Source organism: Sorex fumeus, unplaced genomic scaffold (genome assembly GCF_029834395.1).
Source record: "Sorex fumeus unplaced genomic scaffold, SorFum_2.1 ptg000098l, whole genome shotgun sequence".
NCBI lineage: Eukaryota > Metazoa > Chordata > Mammalia > Eulipotyphla > Soricidae > Sorex > Sorex fumeus.
In genome coordinates this window covers 885,018-907,112 of record NW_026606155.1, presented here as the reverse complement: position 1 = coordinate 907,112, position 22,095 = coordinate 885,018, and the positions used below count along the sequence as shown (strand labels likewise).

The following is a 22,095-nucleotide window of genomic DNA, read 5'->3' as shown; positions in this document are numbered from 1 at the left end:
AGGGTTTTTCAACATGGCATTGATTGAATTAAACATGATGTTAAACTGTATGCTTTATCTCTACAGATTTATGCTTCCATTGACTAGGACCCACAGCAAATGGGTGTATTACACCTCACTGTGAGTAAGGTGAAGTGCTTGCTTTTCTCTTCTTTTGTACCGTTAGTATGTTTTTAATGCTTCATGGCACTGTGTTGGTTTGCATAAATCCAGATAAGTCTTTCCTCCTGTAGTAGGGTCTACCCCTCACGCAGACAGGAAAAACCAGCCAAGGGACCCCAAAGCCCTCTTTCAGGGGAACAGTCAGGGGATCTGTCTAAATGACAGGAGCACGGACTTAAGAGGTACTGTTTCGAGTACCCTACAAACCTCAGGGAAACCCTAGAGGCAACCGGCTCTAGGAAAGACTGGAAATCATCATTGCTATGGAGGAATCTAGGACTCTGCAATGACAAACTCAGACTGGGCCTACTTTAAAATGAGACCCAAAGCCACATCCAGTTCAACCTGAAGTCTCGAAGCCATCCAGTTCACCGTGGGACATATTATGGCCAGGCCTGGGTAACTCTGATGTTCCAGATAAGATTAATGCCATTATTGATGTGTCTCCTGTCTATAGCCGACCCCCAGGACTTCGCAGTAAATAATGGAACATCCCAAATGGAGAGTTCTCTAATCTTGCTGTGTTTATGCAAACGGACAAGCCAGGTTTGTTAAGCTATCTGGCAAAGTTTTAAAATGAAGGTGGAGAGAAAAGCATGTTTCTGTTACTTGCTTCTTGTAGGAATCAGATTCTAATTCTACAGAGTTGATTGAATAAATGTATCCTAGTCTTGATCTAAAAGGTAATCCTTTTGGGAATTTCAGATAAAACTTGGTTTACTGCCTGTAGGTAAACAGCCTGACCTATAAAGGAACTCAATGTTGTACAGGCTGTCACTAGTCTGATCAGAGCATTGGAAGCCAGAACTTTACTAGGGGGAACCTCAGCTCAAAGTTCAGAATTAATTGGCTTTCCTGCAGTCTGTGAATTGGCCAATGTTGCTCTGGTTTCTGTTTCTGTAACAATTTTTTAAGACAGCAAACAACTCTGTTCTTACAGGGTCAAAAAGGACTTTCTACTCCTCCAGGGTCGAAACATTTCAAAGTGATATCCCTCAGTCTACTTAGACTGCATCGAAGAATCAATCAGTGATCTGGAAAAGTCTTTGACCTCTCTCTCGGAGGTAGTCCTCCAGAAACCATAGGGGACTGGACCTGCTCTTCCTCCAGAGGGGAGACTATGCATGGCTCTTGGGGAAGAGTGCTGCTTCTATGCGGACCACAATGGACTTGTCCTACACTCCATGACCATGCTCAGAGAGGGACTAGAACACCGGAAAAGGGAGTGGGAGCCCAAGGAAAGTTGGTTCAAGTCCTGGTTCAGCCAGTCCCCTTGGCTGGCCACCCTTATGTCCGTACTTGCAAGACCTCTAAATCTCTTCTTTCTTTTGCTTACTGTTGGACCGTGCATTGTAAACAACCTAGGAGCATTTGTTAGGGACCGCATTAAAGTAGTAAGGTAAAGTAAAGGCCCTCCCGTTGATCATCGATTTGCTCGAGCGGGCCCAGTAACGTCTCCATTGGAGAGTTTGTTGTTACTGTGTCTGGCATATCGAATACTCTCGGTAGCTTGCCGGGCTCTCCGAGAGGGGCGGAGGAATCGAACTCAGGTCGGCCATGTTGGCTGCGTGCAAGGCAGACGCCCTACCCGCTGTGCGGTAGGGACCGCATTAATGCAATTCAACTGTTGGTTCTAAGACAGCAATACCAGCCCCTATCCCCCGCAGCTCCAAAGGAAGGGTTTTCTTCAGTCTAGATGCAGGGCATAGAGAAAGAGTCCTCTATGACAAAGAAAAAGGGGGTAATGTTAGGACAGGACAGCCTCGGACTGGGCCATGGACAATGAAGTTAGTAAAGTTACCACTCAGGTCTCTACTATCTGATTGTTCCGGGAGGAATGTACGGGCCCCTGAGCTATGAAACAGATGACTGTCACGGGTCGGGGCTCAGCCCTCAGATCCGGATATCGCGTGAAGCCCGGAGCAGGCACTTAGGTAAATTGTGACCTTCAAATCTGCTGTGTCAGCCGACTTGGGATTATATAAGTAACTCCTGTACCTTGGGTCAAGGTCTGGCCTCTCACAGGGGACTTGGGCATCGCTGTGTGCGTGTGGACGACTCTGGCTAGCCAGCTTAATAAACTGCCTGCTTGCTGATTGCTTTCCTGTGTAGTCCTTGTCTGCGGTTGGAATCCAGAACTGTGCCCTAAGAAACAGTTGTAGATGACTCACCAACAAAACCAGAGGAGTGTCCAGTTTCCACGTAAAAAGAAAAATGGTGCTGACCTGGTAGTCTCCCCCAGCTCAAGGCTAGATCACAATTATGTGGAGGCATGAAGCCAATCAAGAACTTTTGGACAGTTCTCAAAGGGGCCTCCAAATATTGTAGAAAGAACTCTCCCAGGAAGTCTCGATCATGCTTATTTACTGAATTGAAGAGCCTTCATTAACCTGAAGGGACTGCCCCTCTAGGAAAAGGGGTTTCAGTCTGCTGAGGAGCCCCAATCCTCAGTCCATGCATGATCTACAAGTGTTGTTTATCACTTCTTGCTTGGCAACAGCATCGGCTGTCTGTCAGCTAAATAATAATGGATGATATCTATAAGAATAATGCTTGATGTCTATTTTGACTAAATGCAGTGTATTCCCAGGGTGTCTTGTCCCTCTGTCCTCGGGGTGACTCAATCCGTTTTTCTGCGATTTGTTGTTCTAGATCTCCTCATCCCTGGTTCACATGATCACAAAGGCACCTCAGGGCAGTCAGACAGAGGTTTCCCAACATTAGGCCCCATTCAACCCCCAGGGGCTGAAGATAATGGTTATGGCCCCTTCGGAACACAGAGGACCTGGGTCTGAACAGGAAAATAGTCCCACGAAAATCTACCACGTAGCTATTTTTTCGATTTGTGTGTAACAGACTATAGTTTTCTGTATATGTATATTTGGTGGTTGGATGATAGCACAGTGGGTAGGGCATTTGCCTTGCATGCGGCCAATTCGGGTTCGATTCCTCCGCCCCTCATGGAGATCCCGGCAAGCTACCGACAGTATCTTGCCCACAAGCTCCCCATGACGTATCCGATATGCCAAAAACTGTAACAACAAGTCTCACAATTTGTTGTGAGATGTTACAGGTGCTCCCTTGAGCAAAAACGATGAACAATGGGAGGACAGTGCTACAGTGCATTGCTACAGTGTGTATGTATGTTTGCAGCAAAACAAGGCTGTTCCTAAACAGTGTCCAGGTGGTGATCTGCAGTGCTTGGAGACTAGGCCATGCCAGTCATTGAACATGGATGGGGCAATTCTGGTGACGGGAGTGTTGTGTCGGAGTGATAGTACAACGGTAGATAATTTGACTTGCACATATCAGACCCAGATACAATTCCAAGCACCACATACAGTCCCCTGAGCTCTGCCAGTAGGGATTCCTGAGTGCAAGACCTGGAGCAAGCCCTGAGCAATGTTGGTGTGGACCAAAAGCAATCTCTCACTCTGATTAATGTACCAAGAAAATGAGACCAAGTAAATAATAAATCCATATTTTTATATGGAGATTCAGTTCACATACAAACTATTAATAAAAATAGCAATTTACAAAAGATTTTGCAAATTGTTGGGCAGGGTATTATATGGTGATGGAATTTCATGAATGTTCCAATAGCTTGTTTACTTTCTGGGTATTGCATGTCCTTGGGAGTCATCAGTAAACCAATGAAAGCAAACAAGCGAGATTGGGACTTTGATTTGGGGGTGGTAGGAAGGTCCCTATGGAGAAAGAATAAATCGGGATTTTCCCTAAAGATGACTCCAGAGACTGGTTGATTCCTGATTTCAGAAGAGACCATGAAGGCAAGTCCGGGTTGGGCACAGAGTTCTGGGCACGTGTCCCCTCAGTGGGTAGAGTTGGTAGCTTAGAAGGAGCCTCAGGCTAGAAGGAGCTGCTGGCTCTGGCTCTGGCTCTGGTGTGTGTGTGTGTGTGTGTGTGTGTGTGTGTGTGTGTATGTATGTGTGTGTGAGTCTCTCTATCTTTCCCTCTAGGCAGTGGCTGTGGGTCCCAGGGTTGCTGTCCAGATCTCCTAGACTGGTAATTCTGATGCCTTCAACTCCCATGCTGGGAATTCAATGGCCCTCCTCAAAGGATTCTAAATCAGGCCTAGGAATATGGAGTGAGTGGGGAGGAGTAGGGTCCCCAAAACATAGTGACTGGGTGGGCGGTGTCTAAGACCTGAAGCCCTGCAGGCCTCCTGGTGTGTGTAAGTTTCAAACAAAGGGAAAATTTTCTGTGCCACATGGGTGTGACACATTTCTGCTTTGGTTCTGACAAGTGGGCGACCAAATTATCTGGTACACCTACAGCTGGGAACCCCATATGTGGGGCATTCCCATACTACTGACACCCTGTAGAGTCAGGAATCCAAGACAGATGGCACCACATACTGTCTACACCCAATACAAATGCCAGGACCTGCACTTCTGACTCCCTGGAGACAGGAGGGCCCTTGTTGGCTGTGCACTGAACACTGAGCACTGAGCAGTGTAGATGGTGCCTAAGTCCTCCTGAACAAGGCCCCGGTCCCTAGGGGGGCCCGCAGTTTCCCCCACAACGTGACTCAGCCAAGCACAAAGATGGGATATAGCTGTACAAAGTGACATAGACACCCACCTGCCACGACCTGAAAATCAGATGAGCCCTTTCACTGGCAATGATGTGAGGTGGAGCATATTACACTCTGTAAAGAAATGGCTGCACCATTCTGAGAATAAGTAAAAAACTGAGAATATAGACAGGCAGATGGTGAAGGTCTAGGAATCTGTTTGCTGTTTCCTGCAAACAACGGTCCCCCCAACCCACTGGCTTGCACTGGTACAGGGGTGGGAGAGCAAGAGGTGCCTTATCACCAGCCCCTGGAGAACAGAGAAGAACACTATGGGGTCAGGGAGGCAGCAGGGACACTGCGGGAAAAACCTTGAAAGATGCTTTGACTTCCAGTGTGAGGTCAGAGGCATGTCAGCCCTGCTGGCCCTGCTCCTGGGGGCTGCGCTCTGCCCACAAGTCCTCAGCCACCCGGAGGGAACCACCGAGCCGGACACGGTGACCTGGGCAGACAGTGATAACATCACTTTGATGGGAGCCCTCAGTCTAGCCCGCAGCAACACCGACTTCGCCTTCAGTCTCTACAAGGTCTTGGCTTCCCAGCATCCCGAAACCAACGTCATCTTCTCCCCACTGTCTATCTCCATGGCCTTGGCCTTCCTGGCACTGGGGGCCCGTGGCCACACCCAGACCGAAATCCTACAGGGCCTCAAGTTCAACCTCACCGAGAACCCCGAGGCCGACATCCACCAGGGCTTCCAGCAGCTACTGAGACATCTGAGCCGGCCTGGCGGGCCCTTGCATAAGAATGTGGGTAGTGCCATGTTCCTAGACCAGCAGCTGCGCCTGCAGGAGCATTTCCGGCAGGAGGCCCAGGCGTTGTACGCCGCCGATGCTATTTCCACAGACTTCCAGGATCTTGCAACCTCAGAGAAGCTCATCAACGATTACGTGGAGCAGAAAACCAAGGGGAAAATTAAGCAGCTGGTCAAGGACCTGGATGAACAAACCAGGATGGTCTTGGTGAACTTCCTCTTCTTCAAAGGTGAGGCCACCCGTATATGGGAGGGAAACGAGCGTGAGCTCTGAGCCTTCGGGCTTCTTCTGTCCTGCACATCCTGCTTTGATCCCAGGAGCCCATGCTGAGGAGGAGACAGGGAAGGGCAGAGGACAGGAATGCTTTGTGCAGGATGGGTGGCTGTGGGTAGGAGCAGGAGGACGGGCCTGTGGGTGGTGACCTGCAGGCCTCAGTCAGCTCCCAGGGCTCCACCACAGACTTCTGTATTGGCCTCAAGTCCCAGGTAAATCAGCTGTGGATCCAGGGTGCAGAGTCCAAGAACTTTCACAATCCCAAACCCTGTGGATGGGTGTAGAAGGGACTGGGCTCCTGGTAAGGCTGGACAATGCCTTGCTTACCTACAACCAGAATTTGAACAGAAGCCTGTTCCCTCAGCACTGAACAGAAGGCTGTTCCCTCAGCACAACCAGCTCCTCTAGTCCCAGGTTTCGGCCTGACCAGTATGACCCTTGGCCCAGTAGAAACAGGGAGGGCATTCCTGGGTCAAGTTCTCCACCATTCTCTTTGCCTCTAGCCAAATGGAAGACGGCCTTCGACCCCAATGACACGTTCATGTTAAGTTTCCACGTGAACAAGAAAAGGAAGGTGGAGGTGCCCATGATGGCTTCCGGGATCCTGTTGGAGCCCTACTTCCGAGATGATGCTCTCGGCTGCACTGTGGTGCAGCTCCCATACACGGACAGAAGCACCTGCGCCCTCCTCATCCTCCCTGATGAGGGTCACATGGCTGAGGTGGAGGCTGCACTGCTCCCGGACACCCTCCAACGCTGGAGGGACTCAATGAAGGCGAGGTAACACATCCCTTTCTCTATTGGCCATTTTTCTTGACCTTCTCCTTCCCACCCCCACCTCACTGGGACCCACTAATACCAGAGTCAGTAATGGGATCCCAGGTAGAGGGCACACATGGGGGTGGCGCTCCCTGGGTATAGGTGCCTGCCTCATTCTGAGGGTGCATGCAGGAACAGAGGTCCAGTGGCATCTGAGTGAAATGTGCTCAGGGGCAGGCAGAGAAACCCAACTTACCCAGCAATTTACATGCTACCTTCTATCTCATTTTTGTGCACGGAGAAACAGGGAACAGAGTTGACCAGTGAGAGCCTGGGATGCATTCATCCTCTCACTGTTTCACACTCTCATTCATTCCTTCATTCACTCACTCACTCTTTTATTCACTCATTCACTTGTTCATTCATTTATTAACTCATGAATGAGTTCCAGGTGTACAATCGTCCAACACCTACTCTTCGCCAGAATCATTTCCCGCAACCAGTGTCCCCAGTAGACCTCTGTTTCCCAATCTGACACCATGACACTTTTCTTTTACCATTGTCCAAGGATACGCTTCCCTGATCTGCACCACTCCACATGATCCAATGAAGATCTTTCTGATGAACTTAAGTTCTGCTCTTCTTTTCTATTGCCTTGGGGCATTGGTTACTCCCCTTCTGTGTTTATTAATACCCCATATGTGAGAGATCATTCTGTGTCTGTCCCTCTCCCTCTTAATAATTTTTCTCAGCATGAGATATTACACATCCATCCACATAGCATACTATTGCATTACTTCATCTTTTCTTATGACTAAATAGTATTCTATTGTGTAGACGTACAATAGTTTCTGTATCTGATCCTCTGTTCTTGGGCACTCAGATTTTTTCCTGACTTTGGCTATCATGAAGAGTGCTGAAATGAAACTTGTTGTTTGGATTTGCATCTACCTGATGATTAGTAATGCTGAGAATTTTGTTCACATGTCTTTTGGCCATTTGTATTTCTTCTTTGAACACATTTCTGTCCATCTCTTCTCCCCATTTTTGGATGGGTTTGGATGGCTTTTTTTTCCTCAAATTTCTACATCAGATTAGTGATGGGCTGGTAATTTCTCCTATTCTGTGGAATTTCTCTGTAGTTCCTTTGAAGTGCAGTGGCTTCTAAATTTAATGTAGTCACGTTTGTTTATTTTTCTTTCACTTCTTTGGTCAGTGATATTGCATCCTTAAAGATATCTTTAGCTTCAATGTTATGGAGAGCCCTGCCTCTATTTGCCTTTATTTATAGATCAAGTATTATATTGAGGTCTTTAATCCAGGTTGATTTAATCATGTGCATGGCATTATGGAGGGGTCTAAGATTCTTTTCTTTTTTTCTTTTTTGCGTGTGGCCAAGCTGTTTTCCCAGAACTGCTTGTTGAAGAGTATTTTCTTGCTTCACTTCAATGGTTTTTACTCCTTTTTCAAAGATTGCCTGACATTGTACCTGAAGATCTGTCTCTGACTTTTCAATTCTGTTCCAATGAGAATCTGTACTTTTTCCAGTACCAATCTGTCTTAATTGCTACAACTTTGTAATACAGTTTGAAGTTGGAGAAAGTCATGTTTCCCTTCTTCTTCTTCCTAAGGATTACTTGTTGGGGGAAGGGGAGTTATTTTCCTAATGAATTTTGGGAGTGTTTTCTCTGGTTTTTTGAAAAAAATGTCATGGGTAATCTTATAGGAACTAAATTGAATCTGTATAAAGCTTTAGGAAGTATGTCCTTTTTGACAATATTAATCTTCCCGGTCCACAAGCAGGAGATGTGTTTCTATTTCCTTGTGTCCTCTTTCATGTCTTATTTTGTAATTTTCTTTGTATCAGTCTTTCACCTCTTTTGTTAAGCTGATTCCTAGGTACCTAATATTCAAGGCACTGTGGAAATGAAAATTTTTAAGTCTCTCTTTTTTATTTCATTATTTTTATATAAAATATATAAATTATTATGTGATGCTTTTGTAGCCTGCCACTTTACTATCCAAAACAATTGTTTCCTGGAGTTTGTCATCTGAAAATAGTGAGAGCTTCACTTCTTTTACTCTCTGGATGCTCTTAGTATCTTCTCTTGCCTAATTGCTATGGCAAATACTTCCAATAATATATTGAATAGAAGTGGTGAGAGTGAGTATTTTATCTTGTGCCTGATCTGAAAGAAAAGACTTTCAGTTTTTCCCCACCGAATATAATGTTTGTTGTAGGCTTGTGGTAAATGGCTTTGACTATGATGGGGAGGAAAGTTCCGTCCATTTCCTTTGTATTAAAGTCTTTATTTAATCATGAATGGGTGCTGTATCTTGTCAAATGCTTTCACTGCTACTGTTTCTATTAACATATGAATTTTATAGTTTTCTTGTATTGAGATGGTATATTACATTGATTGACTTGCATATGTTAAACTATTCTCGCACTCCAAAGATGAATCCCCTTTGGTCATGGTGTATGATTTTTTTTCTGTTGTTGGATTCGATATGCTGGCATTTCATTGAGGATCTCTTTGTCTGTGTTTACCACCTTTTTTGACTTCTCTCTCTGCTTTTAGTATCAAGGTAATGTTTGCTTCGTAGAAATCATTTAGGAGCGTTTCTGTTTATTTGATTTCCTGAAAGAACCTGAAAAGGATGGGCAGAAGGTCTTCTTTAGAGATTGATTTGAGAGAACTCACTAGTGAATCCATCTAGGTCTTGGCTTTTGATTTGGAGGATACTTTTGATTACCACAGTTTCCTCGATAGTAATTGGTCTCTTCAGGGTTTTTATGTCTTCTTGGTTCAACCTTGAGAGGCCATTCATAGGAGTCCAAGAAATCTATTTCTTCTATGTTATCTATTTAAAGGCATAAAGTTTCTTAAATCAATCCCTGATGCTCCTTTAGATTTCTGTCTCATCTGTTATGATGCCACCCCTTTTATTTCTAATGCACTTTATTTGGTTCTCTCTTTATATTTCTTTGTAGGAGGTGTTAGTTAATTTTTAAATTACTATTTTAATTGAATTACAGGGAAATACACTGTACCAAAGATGTTCATGCTTGTATTTCAGTCATATTATGGTGCAACACCCATCCCTTCACTAGTGTACATTTCCCACTGTTCTCTCTCTCTCTCTCTCTCTCTCTCTCTCTCTCTCTCTCTCTCTCTCTCTGTCCATCCTTCTCTCACCTTTTGGCATTATAGTTTACAATAAAGGTAGTGAAGAGTTATCATGTTTATCCCTTTAGCTAATTGCAACATTCATTTCTCTTTATTTCTTTGTGAGCATTGCTAGCTGTTTTTTATTAGTGAAACACCAAGAGGTACAGTTGTAGGTTTACAAATTTTTGTGCTTAGGTTTTAGTTATACAATGATTGAGTACCCATCCCACCACCAGTGCCCATTCTCCACCACCAATGATCCCAGGATCTCTCTCATCCCTCATCCCCCCATTCCAAACAGCCTCCATGAAAGGGAATTCCCTTTTATTCTCTCTCTCCTTTTGGGTGCTGTGGTTTGCAAAAGAGGCATTGAGTAGCAATCATGTTATGTCTATAGTCTACTTTCAGCATGCATCTCCCATCCTGGGAGGATCCTCCCAACACCCTTTACTTGGGGATCCCTTCTCTATCTGAGCTGCCCTGTTCCCTAGCATGTGTGGCTGGCCTCCAAGCCATCGAGTGAACCTCCTGGAACTTATCTCAAATATTCTTCAGTGTCAGTCTTCCATTTCGTTACTTTAGGTTCCCCGGATGAATGCAATCTTTCTATGTCTGTCCCTATCTTTCTGGCTCATTTAGCTTAGCATGATACTTTCCATGTAGTATCACTTGTATGTAAATTTCATGACTTCATCTTTTCTAACAGCTACATAGTACTCCATTGTGTAGATGTACCAAAGATTCTTTAACCAATCATCTGTTCTTGGGCACTCAGGTTTTTTCCAGATTCTGGCTATAGTAGAGTGCAGCAATGAACATAGAAGTGAAGATGTCACTTCGACTATACTTTTTTGCCTCTCCGGGATATATTCCCAGGAATGGTATTGCTGGATCAAATGGGAGCTCGATTTCTAATTTTTTTTAGAATTGTCCACACTGTTTTCCAAAAGCGCTGAATCAGTCTGCATTCCCACCAGCAGTGAAGGAGGGTCCCTTTCTCGCCGCATTCATGCCAACACCAATTGCTTTTGGTTTTTTGGATGAGGGCCAGTCTCTGTGGCATGCGATGTTATCTCATTGTTGTTTTGATCTGCATCTCCCTGATTATTAGTGATGTAGAGCATTTTCTCATCTGCCTTTTAGCCATTTAGATTTCTTCTTTGAGAAACTTTCTGTTCATTTCATCACCCCATTTTTTGACAGGGTTGGATGGTTTAACCAGTGCTTTGTATATCCTTGATATCAACTCCTTATTGGATGGGTATTGGGTGATTATCCTTTTCCATTCTGTAGTTTGTCTTTGTATTCTGGTCAGTGCATATTTTGAGGTGCAGAAGCTTCTTATATTAAGATAGTCCCATGTGTTTATCTCTGTTTCCACTTGGTTGGTCAGTGGAGTGTCGTATTTGAAGATACCGTTAGCCGCAATATCGTGGAGGCTCTTCCAACCTTGTCTTCAATGTACCTTATGGATTTTGGCATGATGTTGAGATCTTTGTTGGTGCATAGACAACAAAGACAGAAACTGCCGGAAGTGAGCCACATCTATTCAAGTGTAATCATCCGATTCATGTTGCTAGGCATTCAAATGAATCAATGCTCTTGGCCAAGTTCATTTTGACAAGGACACCAACATCTCCGATGCCTCATTTGTTGCATGTTCCAAGGAACAGTTCTTCTCCACTGTCGAAAATGGCGTGATGTGATTGATGCTTTCTTGTCTCGGTCAGACCAATAATGTCATACTAGATTGCGCTTATACCACCAGGTCCTCGATGGATGCATCTGACGCCAGCCTACATGCATTGAAAGTACAGACAGTCATTTTTGTCTTTCTTCATTTTGGCAGCCTAGTTCGACCTTAATATTTTATCAGCCTCTCCTTCCTCATCCTTCTTAATGCTGCCATATTGGTGGCTCTTTCAGGGTCAGGGGAATGAGACTCATTGTATTTAATGGTTTTGGCATATCGAATATGCCACGAATAGGTTGCCTTCTACAAGATCATTGTCGGTGATTTGAATACCAAGATAGGACCCAGAAGATCAGCCGCAGAACTCCACATCAGGACCCATGGCCTAGAATGGAACGAGCAGTGTGAGCGACTGTCTGAGTTCATCATGTCGACCAAGGTCATCCATGGTAACTCAGGGTTCCAGAAGGCTGAATATAAATGTTGGACATGGGAGTCTCCTGGTGGATGGTTCCACAACGAAATTGACCACATCATATTCAATTGACAGTTTTGCCTGACCAATGTCTCTCTTTTCCAAAAATTCCAAATGGGATGGGACCACCATCTCCTTCTTGCAAAATTCTACTTCACAGAGCGGGGAGAAAGGACTGCAAAGTTTATGAAGAAAACTCCAATCATTGGTGGTGGAGAATGGGCACTGGTGGAGGGATGGGTACTCGATCATTGTATGACTGAAACCCAAGTACAAAAACTTGCAAGGTCATCAACTCTACCACAAGGAGTTTCACTAATAAAAAAAAATAAAAGAAGAGAACTCCCAGAACATCCAGCAACTGGGAGCTCTTTGGCACTATTGTGGCAACATGGGAACATGCCGTCATTGACAACATTGACGAGAAATACGATCGACTGGTTCAGCACCTCCGTGATTATGTGAGGAATGCCAAGAGAGAGATAGCCACAAAAAAGTCTGTCTTTGAAAACTCTTTTTTTTTTACGTAGGAGTATTGCTATTTATTCAGCCATTAATTAGCTGATTGAATTGGGCATGAACTCCACCTTACTTTTATTTTTTCATTTTTTATAATTTTATTTATTGAATCACTGTGAGAGCAGTTACAAAACTTTCGGGTTTAAGCCTCGGTCATACAATGAAACACTGTACCTTCACCAGTGCCCATTCTCCACCACCAAAAACCCCAGTATACCCCCATACCACACCCTCCCCCTACCTCTGGGGCAGATGATTTCCACATTACTCTCTCTCTACTTTGATTACTTTCAATATTTTGACCCCAGACCCACCATTATTATTTGGGATTTTACCCCAACACTCAGATCTGCTGAAAAGGCAACAGTAGACAATTTTTTCTGTTGATGGTTATGAATAACATACAATGTTGTGTGGCTGCAGTAGTGGTTGTGCGATTTTTAAATTCTGAAATTTTTTTTTAATTTTTTTTTTATTTTAATTTTTTTTTTCAGTATTTTTAAAAAATTTTTATTAGTGAAACACCATGAGGTACAGTTGTAGACTTACAAATTTTTGTGCTTGGGTTTCAATTATACAATGACCAAATACCCATCCCTCCACCAGTGCCCATTTTCCACCACCACGGATCCCAGTATCCCTCCCACCTCCCATTCCCCGCCTCCCCGTCCCACCCTGCCTCTGTGGCAGAACATTCCCTTTTGTTCTCTCTCTCCTTTTGGGTGCTGTGGTTTGCAAAAGAGGCATTGAGTGCCAATCATGTTTGGTCTGTAATCTACTTTCAGCATGCTTCTCCCATCCTGGGAGGATCCTTCCAACACCCTTTATTTGGTGCTCCCTTCTCTATCTGAGCTGCCTTTTCCCCTAGCATGTGTGTCTGGCCTCCAAGCCATGGAGTAAACCTCCTGGTACTTATCTAGGCTTCTCTTGGGCGTTAGTCTCCTGTTTTATTTCTTTATGTTCCCCAGATGGCATTCAGTATTTTTTTATTTATTTTTTTTCACTATTTATTTTTTTTTTATTTTTATTTTTATAATTTATTTATTTATTGAATCACTGTGGGAAAAGTTACAGAGCTTTCGGGTTTAGGTCTCAGTCATGTAGATACCAAACACATTTCCCTTTACCAATACTCATTTTTAACCCCAAACCCCAATAGACCCCCACCTCCCACCCCTCCCAATTCTTGTGAGGCAGATGAGTTCTAGTTAATACTCTATCTACTTTGACTAGATAGATTATTTCGATAGAAGATGCACAATTATTGTTTAGAGTTTACGACCCCCCCCCCAATCAGACATGCTGAAACAGCGTTGTGAAATGATTTGCTTTCTACAACGTGGTTTAAGAATAAAATGATGTCGCGCGGCCGCGATAGCCGCGATAGGTTTTGAATTTCTGCTATTTTACTTATTGACCCTGGAAGAATTTCTATTAAAAGTTAGCTAGTTAAGAGATTGGTTTCTGTGCCCTGGAGTCGTGGCCGTGCCGGAGAGCCGCTCGTGGGGGGCAGCTGGCGACCTCGGTGGGGCGTGGGGGACGGCCCACAAAGCCCCCCTTCCCATGAGGTCCCCGCCGCTCCCCCGAGCCCGGCTCAAACCTGCTTTCCACAAGGCTCCCGTGCGGCCGCCATCTTTCTTTCCAGAGAGGAGCGAGCGGGCCGGTCAACGCCCTTCCCCCTCCGGGCAGGCTTGGTGGCGCGGATCAACACAAGTCCATTTGCTTTTCTGCTCCAAGCGGCTGGTTCTCTGTGCTAAGTCCTTGTGCCTCCGGGGCCGTGGCCATGCTGGAGAGCCGCTCGTGTGGGGCAGCTGGCGACCTCGGTGGGGCGTGGGGGACGGCCCACAAAGCCCCCCTTCCCATGAGGTCCCCGCCGCTCCCCCGAGCCCGGCTCAAGCCTGCTTTCCACAAGGCTCCCGTGCGGCCGCCATCTTTCTTTCCAGAGAGGAGCGGGCGGGCCGGTCAACGCCCTTCCCCCTCCGGGCAGGCTTGGTGGCGCGGATCAACACAAGTCCATTTGCTTTTCTGCTCCAAGCAGCTGGTTCTCTGTGCTAAGTCCTTGTGCCTCCGGGGCCGTGGCCGTGCTGGAGAGCCGCTCGTGTGGGGCAGCTGGCGACCTCGGTGGGGCGTGGGGGACGGCCCACAAAGCCCCCCCTCCCATGAGGTCCCCGCCGCTCCCCCGAGCCCGGCTCAAGCCTGCTTTCCACAAGGCTCCCGTGTGGCCGCCATCTTTCTTTCCAGAGAGGAGCGGGCGGGCCCTAAATTCTGAAATTTTAACAATTAAATCTGGAGGGATTTCTGCCAAAACCTGCAGGGCTCTGAGATTTGTTTCTGAGTCTTTTGAATCATGGTTGTTAATCAGCTTGATCAGGAGGCAGAAAGGCCTTTCATGGGAGGCGACTTGGGGTCTCATTGGAACGGGGAGAAAAGGGCCAGCTCCATCCCCATCCCATGAGGCCCCGCGTGTCTCATCACTGCAGGCCCAAACCTGACTGTCCAATGGCCTCTGGTGGATAGCAGCCACTGGTCCACCAAGGGGGAGCAGGTGGAGGGACAGCACCCTTTCCCTCCTGGGGTGGCCCAGTGACAGAAACCTACTGCAGGGTCCGGACGCATTTCTGCCAAAAGTTACTGGGTTCCGAGATTTTTTCTGAGTCTCTTAGATCATGGCTGTTAATCAGCTTGATCAGGAGCCAGAGAAACCTTTCATCACGGCGACTCCAGGTCTCGTTGGGAAGGTGAGGAAAGGGCCTGTTCCACCCCATCCCTGAAACCCGGCGAGTCTTGAGACTGCAGGCCCAAAATTGATTGTTCAGTGGCCTCTCGCATATGGCAGCCACCAAGCCACCAAGGGGGAGCAGCCAGAGGGACAGCACCCTTCCCCCCCTGAGGTGGCCCAGCGGCAGTAACCTACTGCGTGGTCCAGATGTATTTCTGCCAAAAGCCGCTGGGTTTCAAGATTTGTTTCTGAGACTCTGGGATCATGGCCATTAAGCATGACCATCAGGAGCCAGATAGATCATTTGTGGGTGGTGACTCGGGGTCTCGTTGGGATGGGGATGAAAGGACCAGCTCCATACCCATCCTGTGAGGCCCCACGTGTCTCATCACTGTGAGCCCAAACTTGACTGTCCAGTGACTTCTGGAGGATGGCAGCCACTGTGCTGCTTGGGGAACAGGCCAAGGCACGAAACCTATTCCAACCTGGGGTGGCTCAGCACCGGTAACCTACTGCAGTGACTGGACACATTTGAAAACTCTTGAGCTTATTCGCCAACGTGGCTTGGCGCAAGCCTCAGGCAACCACAAGCGAATGTCCAAGCTCGCAAAGCAGTGCAGAGAAGCGATAAAGGAAGACCTAAAAGATAGAAGAGCAGGAGTGCTGGCAGATGCTGCAGAAGCCTATAAAATCATTCACAATGCCCGCCTGACCTTCGCCAACTACAAGACCAAGACAAATGCCCTCCGACCTCCTGATGGATCTATCATAACTTCCAGAAGGGCAATGGAGAAGATTATCCATGACTTCTACTTGAATATCTTCGATAGCCACATCCACCTGCCCACATACCAAATTCTGAAGGATGAATCTGTCGTTCCCAATGTTCTCCCTTCTGAAATCCGACACACCATTTCATCAGTAAAGAAGCGAACAGCACCTGGCCCAGACAAGGTCAGACCAAACACCTGAAGGATCTGCCATCGGTACTCATCAATACACTGGCTCGGCTCTTCACAAGCTACCTGTCTGAATGCAAGATTCCATCCCAATGGAAAACCAGCAGGACTGAACTACTATACAAGAAGGGAGACATCCACGACATTGACAACTATCGCCCGATCTGCCTATTGTTTGTCATCTAGAAGCTGTTCACCCAAGTGATCCTGAATAGGATTGGCAGAACACTAGATGAAAGACAACCATACGAACAAGCTGTATTCTGCAAAGGATTCAGCAAGATCGAACATATCCACACAGCATCCAAGTTCACTGAGGTTTCTTGGGAGTTCATGATGCCACTCTCTGTCTAATGTTCATTGATTTAAAGAAGGCCTTTGATTCTGTTGAGGCAGAAGTGGTCATTGAAGCCCTAGCCAATCAGGGCATTCAAACTCAATACATCAGGATCCTCCATGAGCTGTATTACGGATTCACCACCAGAATCTCACCATTCTACAAAGAAGTAATCATCCATGTCAAGAGAGGGGTTCGGCAAGATGATACCATTTCACCAAAACTCTTCCATGCCACCCTAAAGAACGTCAGGCAACGACTGGAATGGGAAGGAATGGGACTGAAGATAGATGGTTGGCAACTACACCACCTCCACTTTGCTGATGACATCCTTCTAATAACACCAAACATTAGCCGAGAAGCACAAATGCTGGCCGACTTCGACCGTGAGTATGGATAGGTCGAACTACAGCTGAATCTCACAAAAACAATGTTTATGGTAAACGGTCTTGTTCCTGACGTTCCATTCGCTCTCAAAGGAATGAATATCTCCGTATGCAACAGTCACATGTACCTAGGTTGAGAAGTCAACATGACAAATGACCTGGCACCTGAGTTGCATAGGAGGAAGAGAGCAGCTTGGAATGCTTTCAAGAGCGTTGAAGAAATCGCTAAGAGGACGAAGAACTTCCAGCTCCTGGCACATCTCTTTGATTCCACTGTTCTTCCTGCATTAACATATGCCTCAGAGACCTGGGCCCTACGATAACAGGATGAAAACGCTATTCAAGTCTCCCAAAGAGGAATCGAAAGACATACTCATGGAGTATCACGCTTCACTGAATAGAGAGAAAGAATCCGGAGTTCTGACCTCCGTCGATGGTCAAGAATCAGGGATGCTGTCTGGTTTGTCAAGGTGTCTAAAATCAAATGGACTCGACACGTAATGAGATTTGGAGATGACTGCTGGACTAGAGCCATTACTGACTGGATTCCATGGGACATCAAAATATCACGTGGCTGCCCACCTATGAGATGGTCAGACTTCTTCGTCAAGACCCTGAATGATTGGTTTGAAGCTGTTCATTTTCCTAGAACGAGCAGATGCCATTGGGCTACACTAGCACATAACAGGGAAGAAAGGAGATGTTATTGACACCCACTCGAGCAAATCGGTGAGTAACGGGATGTCAAATGATCAAGTTGAGAACTTTTATCCATTTTGATCTGACTTTTGTGCATGGTGTTACGTCGAGGTCTAAGCCCTTTTTTTTTCATGTAGTTTTCCAGTTATGCCAGCACCATTTGTTGAAGAGGCTTTCCTTGTTCCACTTCACATTTCTTGCTGCCTTATCAAAGATTAGATATTCATACATTTAGGTTGTGAGTACGGATATTCCACACTGTTCCATCAGTCTGCGGCCCTGCCTTTGTTCCAGTACCATGCTGTTTTAGTTATTACGGCTTTGTAGTAGAGTTTGAAGTTGGGGAGGGTAATGCCTCCCCATGTCTTTTTCCCAAGAATTGCTTTAGCTATTCGTGGGCATTTATTGTTCCACATGAATTTCAGGAGTGCTTGATTTATTTCTTTGAAGAACTTCATGGGATGTCCTTTTAGGGATCACGTTGAATCTTTATAATGCTTTGGGGAGTATTGCCATTTTGACGATGTTAATTCTTCCATTCCATGAGCTGGGGGTATGTTTCTATTTCCTAATGTCCTCTTTAATTTCATGAAGTAGCGTTTTGTAGTTTTCATTATAGAGGTCCTTTACATCTTTAGTTAGGCTGATTCCAAGGTATTTACTTTTCTGGGGCACGATTGTAAACAGGATTGTTTTTTCATGTCACTTTCCTCTGTCTCATTATTTGCATATAGGAAGACCATGGATTTTTGGGCATTATTTTATAGCCTGCGACCTTGGTAGAGGATTTAGGATATTTTGAGAATCCTAAATCCTCTACCAAACATTGCTAGGTTTTGTTGATTTTGCTTTTTTTAAAAAAAATTATGTACTCTTGGTTAAATTAATTTTTTAGATTGTTTTCCCATTAAAATTGATTTTTTTCTTTTTAAAACTAATATTCAATGGAATCACTGTTAAGTACAAAGTGATAAAGATATTTATGATTGAATTTCACTTGTACATTGTTTCAACACCAGTCCCTTCATCCTTGTCCACCACTTCCAACAAGTGGTGTCCCCAGTTTCCCTCTCACCCCAGCCCCCCAGTCTCTCTCTGTGGCAGACACTTTCCTCTCCACCATTGTCCTTGTATTCCCTTTCTGACTGATACCCCGCCTCATCCCAGAGGCAAGCTTCCTATGAAGGCCAGTTCTCCTGCTCTTTGTGTCTACTGACCTTGGGTATTATTATTTAGGCCATTTAAATAAGCCCCTTATTTGTTCCTCATGAATGCTTGCATCAGTATCAACATTCCTCTTAACACTGCTTTTGCTGTGGCCCAAAGTCTGATGGCTCATGTCTTCTTTCTTCTTTTTACCAGGAATCATTTGATTTCCTCTTTGACACGCTGGTTGCTAAGTAGTGAGCTACACTTATTTATTCTTTCACTATGCATTAATCTCATTCATGTATTTATGAACACACTCATTCACTTCCTGTTTTAAAGGTAAAGGTAAAGGCCCTCCCGTTGATCGTCGATTTGCTCGAGCGGGCCCAGTAACGTCTCCATTGGAGACTTTGTTGTTACTGTGTCTGGCATATCGAATACTCTCGGTAGCTTGCCGGGCTCTCCGAGAGGGGTGGAGGAATCGAACTCGGGTTGGCCATGTTGGCCGCTTGTAAGGCGAATGCCCTACCCGCTGTGCTATTGCTCCAGCCACGCTTCCTGTTTTATTCACTCATTTATTCTTTCATTCACTTTCATTCACTCTCTATTTACTCACTCGATCAGCCTGGGCTGCAGGTAACTTATTCAGTTATTCACTTTTTCATTCACTCCTTCATCATTGATTCATTCTCTTTCTTTTGTTCTCACTCAGTCATTTATTCACTCACTCACCGAGCCGGGGTGTTGGTAAGTGAGCACTACTCGGACCCAGGCATGAATTCAGACAGGAGGGGATCCTTCTGCTGAAAACTGATCCTCTGCCACTCTCTATCCTGGAGAAAGTGACTCCCTCCACACATCAGTGGTTTGGTATCTTGAGGGTGAGGACTGGATGGCCCATTGGGGGCAATAGAGGGAATGGGGACCCTGGACCTGGAAAGGGGTATTGTGATTTGAGAAGGGCGCGGATCTGGAAGTGGGAACTCAGGTGGGGCCCATGGGGGCTTTCTAGGGAAGAGCAGCTGGAGCAGCAGGTAGCAGTCACAGGTGGGCCAAGGAGAGTGGGAGGTCAGTGGAGGGGCATGTGTGAGCTTGGCCTCCAGGTCTAAAGAGCCACTCAACCCACAGCATCAGTGTCTCTTCCTCCTCTGAGAGTAAATGATCAAATTCAGGAAACAAGTTTTTCACTCCAGCTGGATCAGGGAGTCAGGAGGTCCTGGGGGAGGGGGGGCAGCTGGGAAGTGAGCCGGGGCCGTGCCACTCACGGTTGCCTTCTGTTCCCAGAAAGATAAGCCTGAGGCTGCCGAAGTTCTCCATCTCCGGGAACTACAACCTGAAGCAAGTCCTGTCTAAGCTGGGCTTCAGCAACATCTTCTCCACAGAGGCGAATTTCTCAGGCGTCACCGAGGATGAGAAACTGAGCGTCTCCCAGGTGAGTTGGAGCTGTGGGCCCATTTTTTTGTGGGGGACACGCTCTGAGGATCCTGGTGCCCAGGGGAGGGGCGCCAGTGTCTGTTGTAACTCTCTCTCCCCCTCACATCCCCCTTTCGCCCCAGGCCCCCTGGGAGAGTGGTCCTTAGTTGTAAGTCCCAGTCATGCTCTGAAAAGTGCCCTAAGTTAGACACACCCTTTCTTGCATGGGGTCACCTCAGCCCTCCAGCCTCTGCTCATCCACCATAAAGGGGGGACTCAGTACTGAGCTGGGCACAGCAGGTGCAGCAAGGAACATCTCAAGTGGAAAAGGAAGCCCTTAGGCTGTGCTGAGATGGCACTTGGCAGAGGGGACACCTAAACGTGCCTCGACTTGCTGAAGCAGAGAAATTAATTTTGATGAGGGCAGCTGGGCAGCCTAAGCCTCTCAGGGCCTCCGAGGGACTCAGAGCAGAGGTCCAGGGCCGGGGAGGGGACATGATGCTTGGAATAGACCAGTGGGGGACAGGCAGAGATAGAGGGCACAGCACAGCCAGAAGCAGGGCCAGGAAGGAATCATGGCTGGTAGGCCATGCAGGGCCTCTGTGCCTGGCGTTGGGTGCGGCAGCTGTTTCCAACTAAAAAGGTTCAGTGTAGGAGCTAAGGAAAAAAGTCGCCAGTGCTTCTTCCAGTTCCCATAGTGCATGCCAGGGACTGCTGGACATTGCCCTAGGCAGAGCAGGACAGGCCAAACCACCCCCTCTTCCCATGTCTTTCATGTGAGTTCACTCCTGCCGCTCAAGATGTTTGTCTATTTGTGGTCTGGACTGTGCTGGCCAACTCCTGGGTTTTGGAGGGCCATGACAGGGGACTGCCCAGGGAAGGACAGCTGCCCCTCAAGGGGCTCTAAGCAGACTAGCCGCTTCCTGCTCATCCTTGTCCCGGTGATGATGGCTTTACCCTCTGTGTCCCCCAGGCGGTCCACAAGGCCACGATGGATGTGGCTGAAGAAGGCACTGAGGCCGCGGCTGCTACCGGGATGAGTCTATATTCTCGGGGAGGAGTACTACTGAATATCCTTATTTTGACCTTCGACAGGCCCTTCCTGGTGGTCCTTCTATCTAAGGACACACAGGGCATCCTCTTCCTGGCCAAAGTCGTGAACCCCCAGCAGGACTGAGCTTCCCTGGGTCGGGGTCTGGCCTGAGGAGTCAGCTCAGCCTGAATGGGCCTGTTCCCTCCTGGGTCACCTCCCTGGGGCTGTGCCCAGTATGGGGGCTATGGTGAGAGCAATAAACATCTTTCTCACAGCAACGGCTGGCCCTGAGTGTCCCTACAGCTGCCTGCCCCGGGTCCCAGTGCAGCCCCTCAGCCCTGGACCCTGTTCTGCCCCTCAGCTCTGGACAGCAGCACCTCCTGAGGTTCCTTCATCCAGGCTCTGTCTACTGGCCCAGATTCCCAGGAAGGGCAACCTGCCACCCATTATCTCCGACCACCCTAGGCTCTTGGGCCCCAGTTGAGGTCCATGCCGCCAAGGAACCTGGATTGACTGACTGGACCCCATGGGGATTTTGATTCAGACCCCATGTGCAAACAAGTCTCCCTGAGCTGTGTGGCGACCCCTGCTAGGACCCCTTATCCCAGACTCCACCCCCCAATCTGTGGAGACTCATTCCCACAAGGTTCCAGCTGGAGCTCTCAGTTACTCCAGATTCCATGGTTCCTGAACAGACACTCCTGACCCGGCACCGGATGGGAGGGCACGGGGGGGTCTGGGGAGAGCAGGAGAGCTGCCCTGAGCCTCATTCCAACCCAACAGCAGGACTGGTGTCGCCAAGCCATGAGGTGTGTTGATGGGCTGAAGCCCCATAAACATCTCCTGCAGGCAGTCCACTGAGATCTCCGTGTGCAGTGACCCATTGGATCTTGCCGTGTCCATGTGACTTCGATGCAGTTATTATTCCTGGGAATGGATGACAGAGAGGTTCAGTCATTCCCAACAAGACCACTGAATTGGCAGTTCAGAGAGC

At 46.9% G+C, this 22,095-nt stretch overlaps 1 protein-coding gene across 1 annotated transcript; it reads left to right on the top strand.

Moving 5' to 3' along the window:
* Positions 1-4,163: 4,163 nt before the first annotated feature.
* On the top strand, positions 4,164-21,373 carry LOC130041832 (serpin A3-8-like). Its single transcript, XM_056134103.1, has 5 exons — positions 4,164-4,188; positions 5,095-5,743; positions 6,291-6,567; positions 19,940-20,087; positions 21,042-21,373. The coding sequence occupies exons 2-5, from the start codon at positions 5,110-5,112 to the stop codon at positions 21,243-21,245; spliced, it is 1,263 nt and encodes a 420-aa protein (XP_055990078.1). The 5' UTR covers positions 4,164-4,188; positions 5,095-5,109; the 3' UTR covers positions 21,246-21,373.
* Positions 21,374-22,095: the final 722 nt, after the last annotated feature.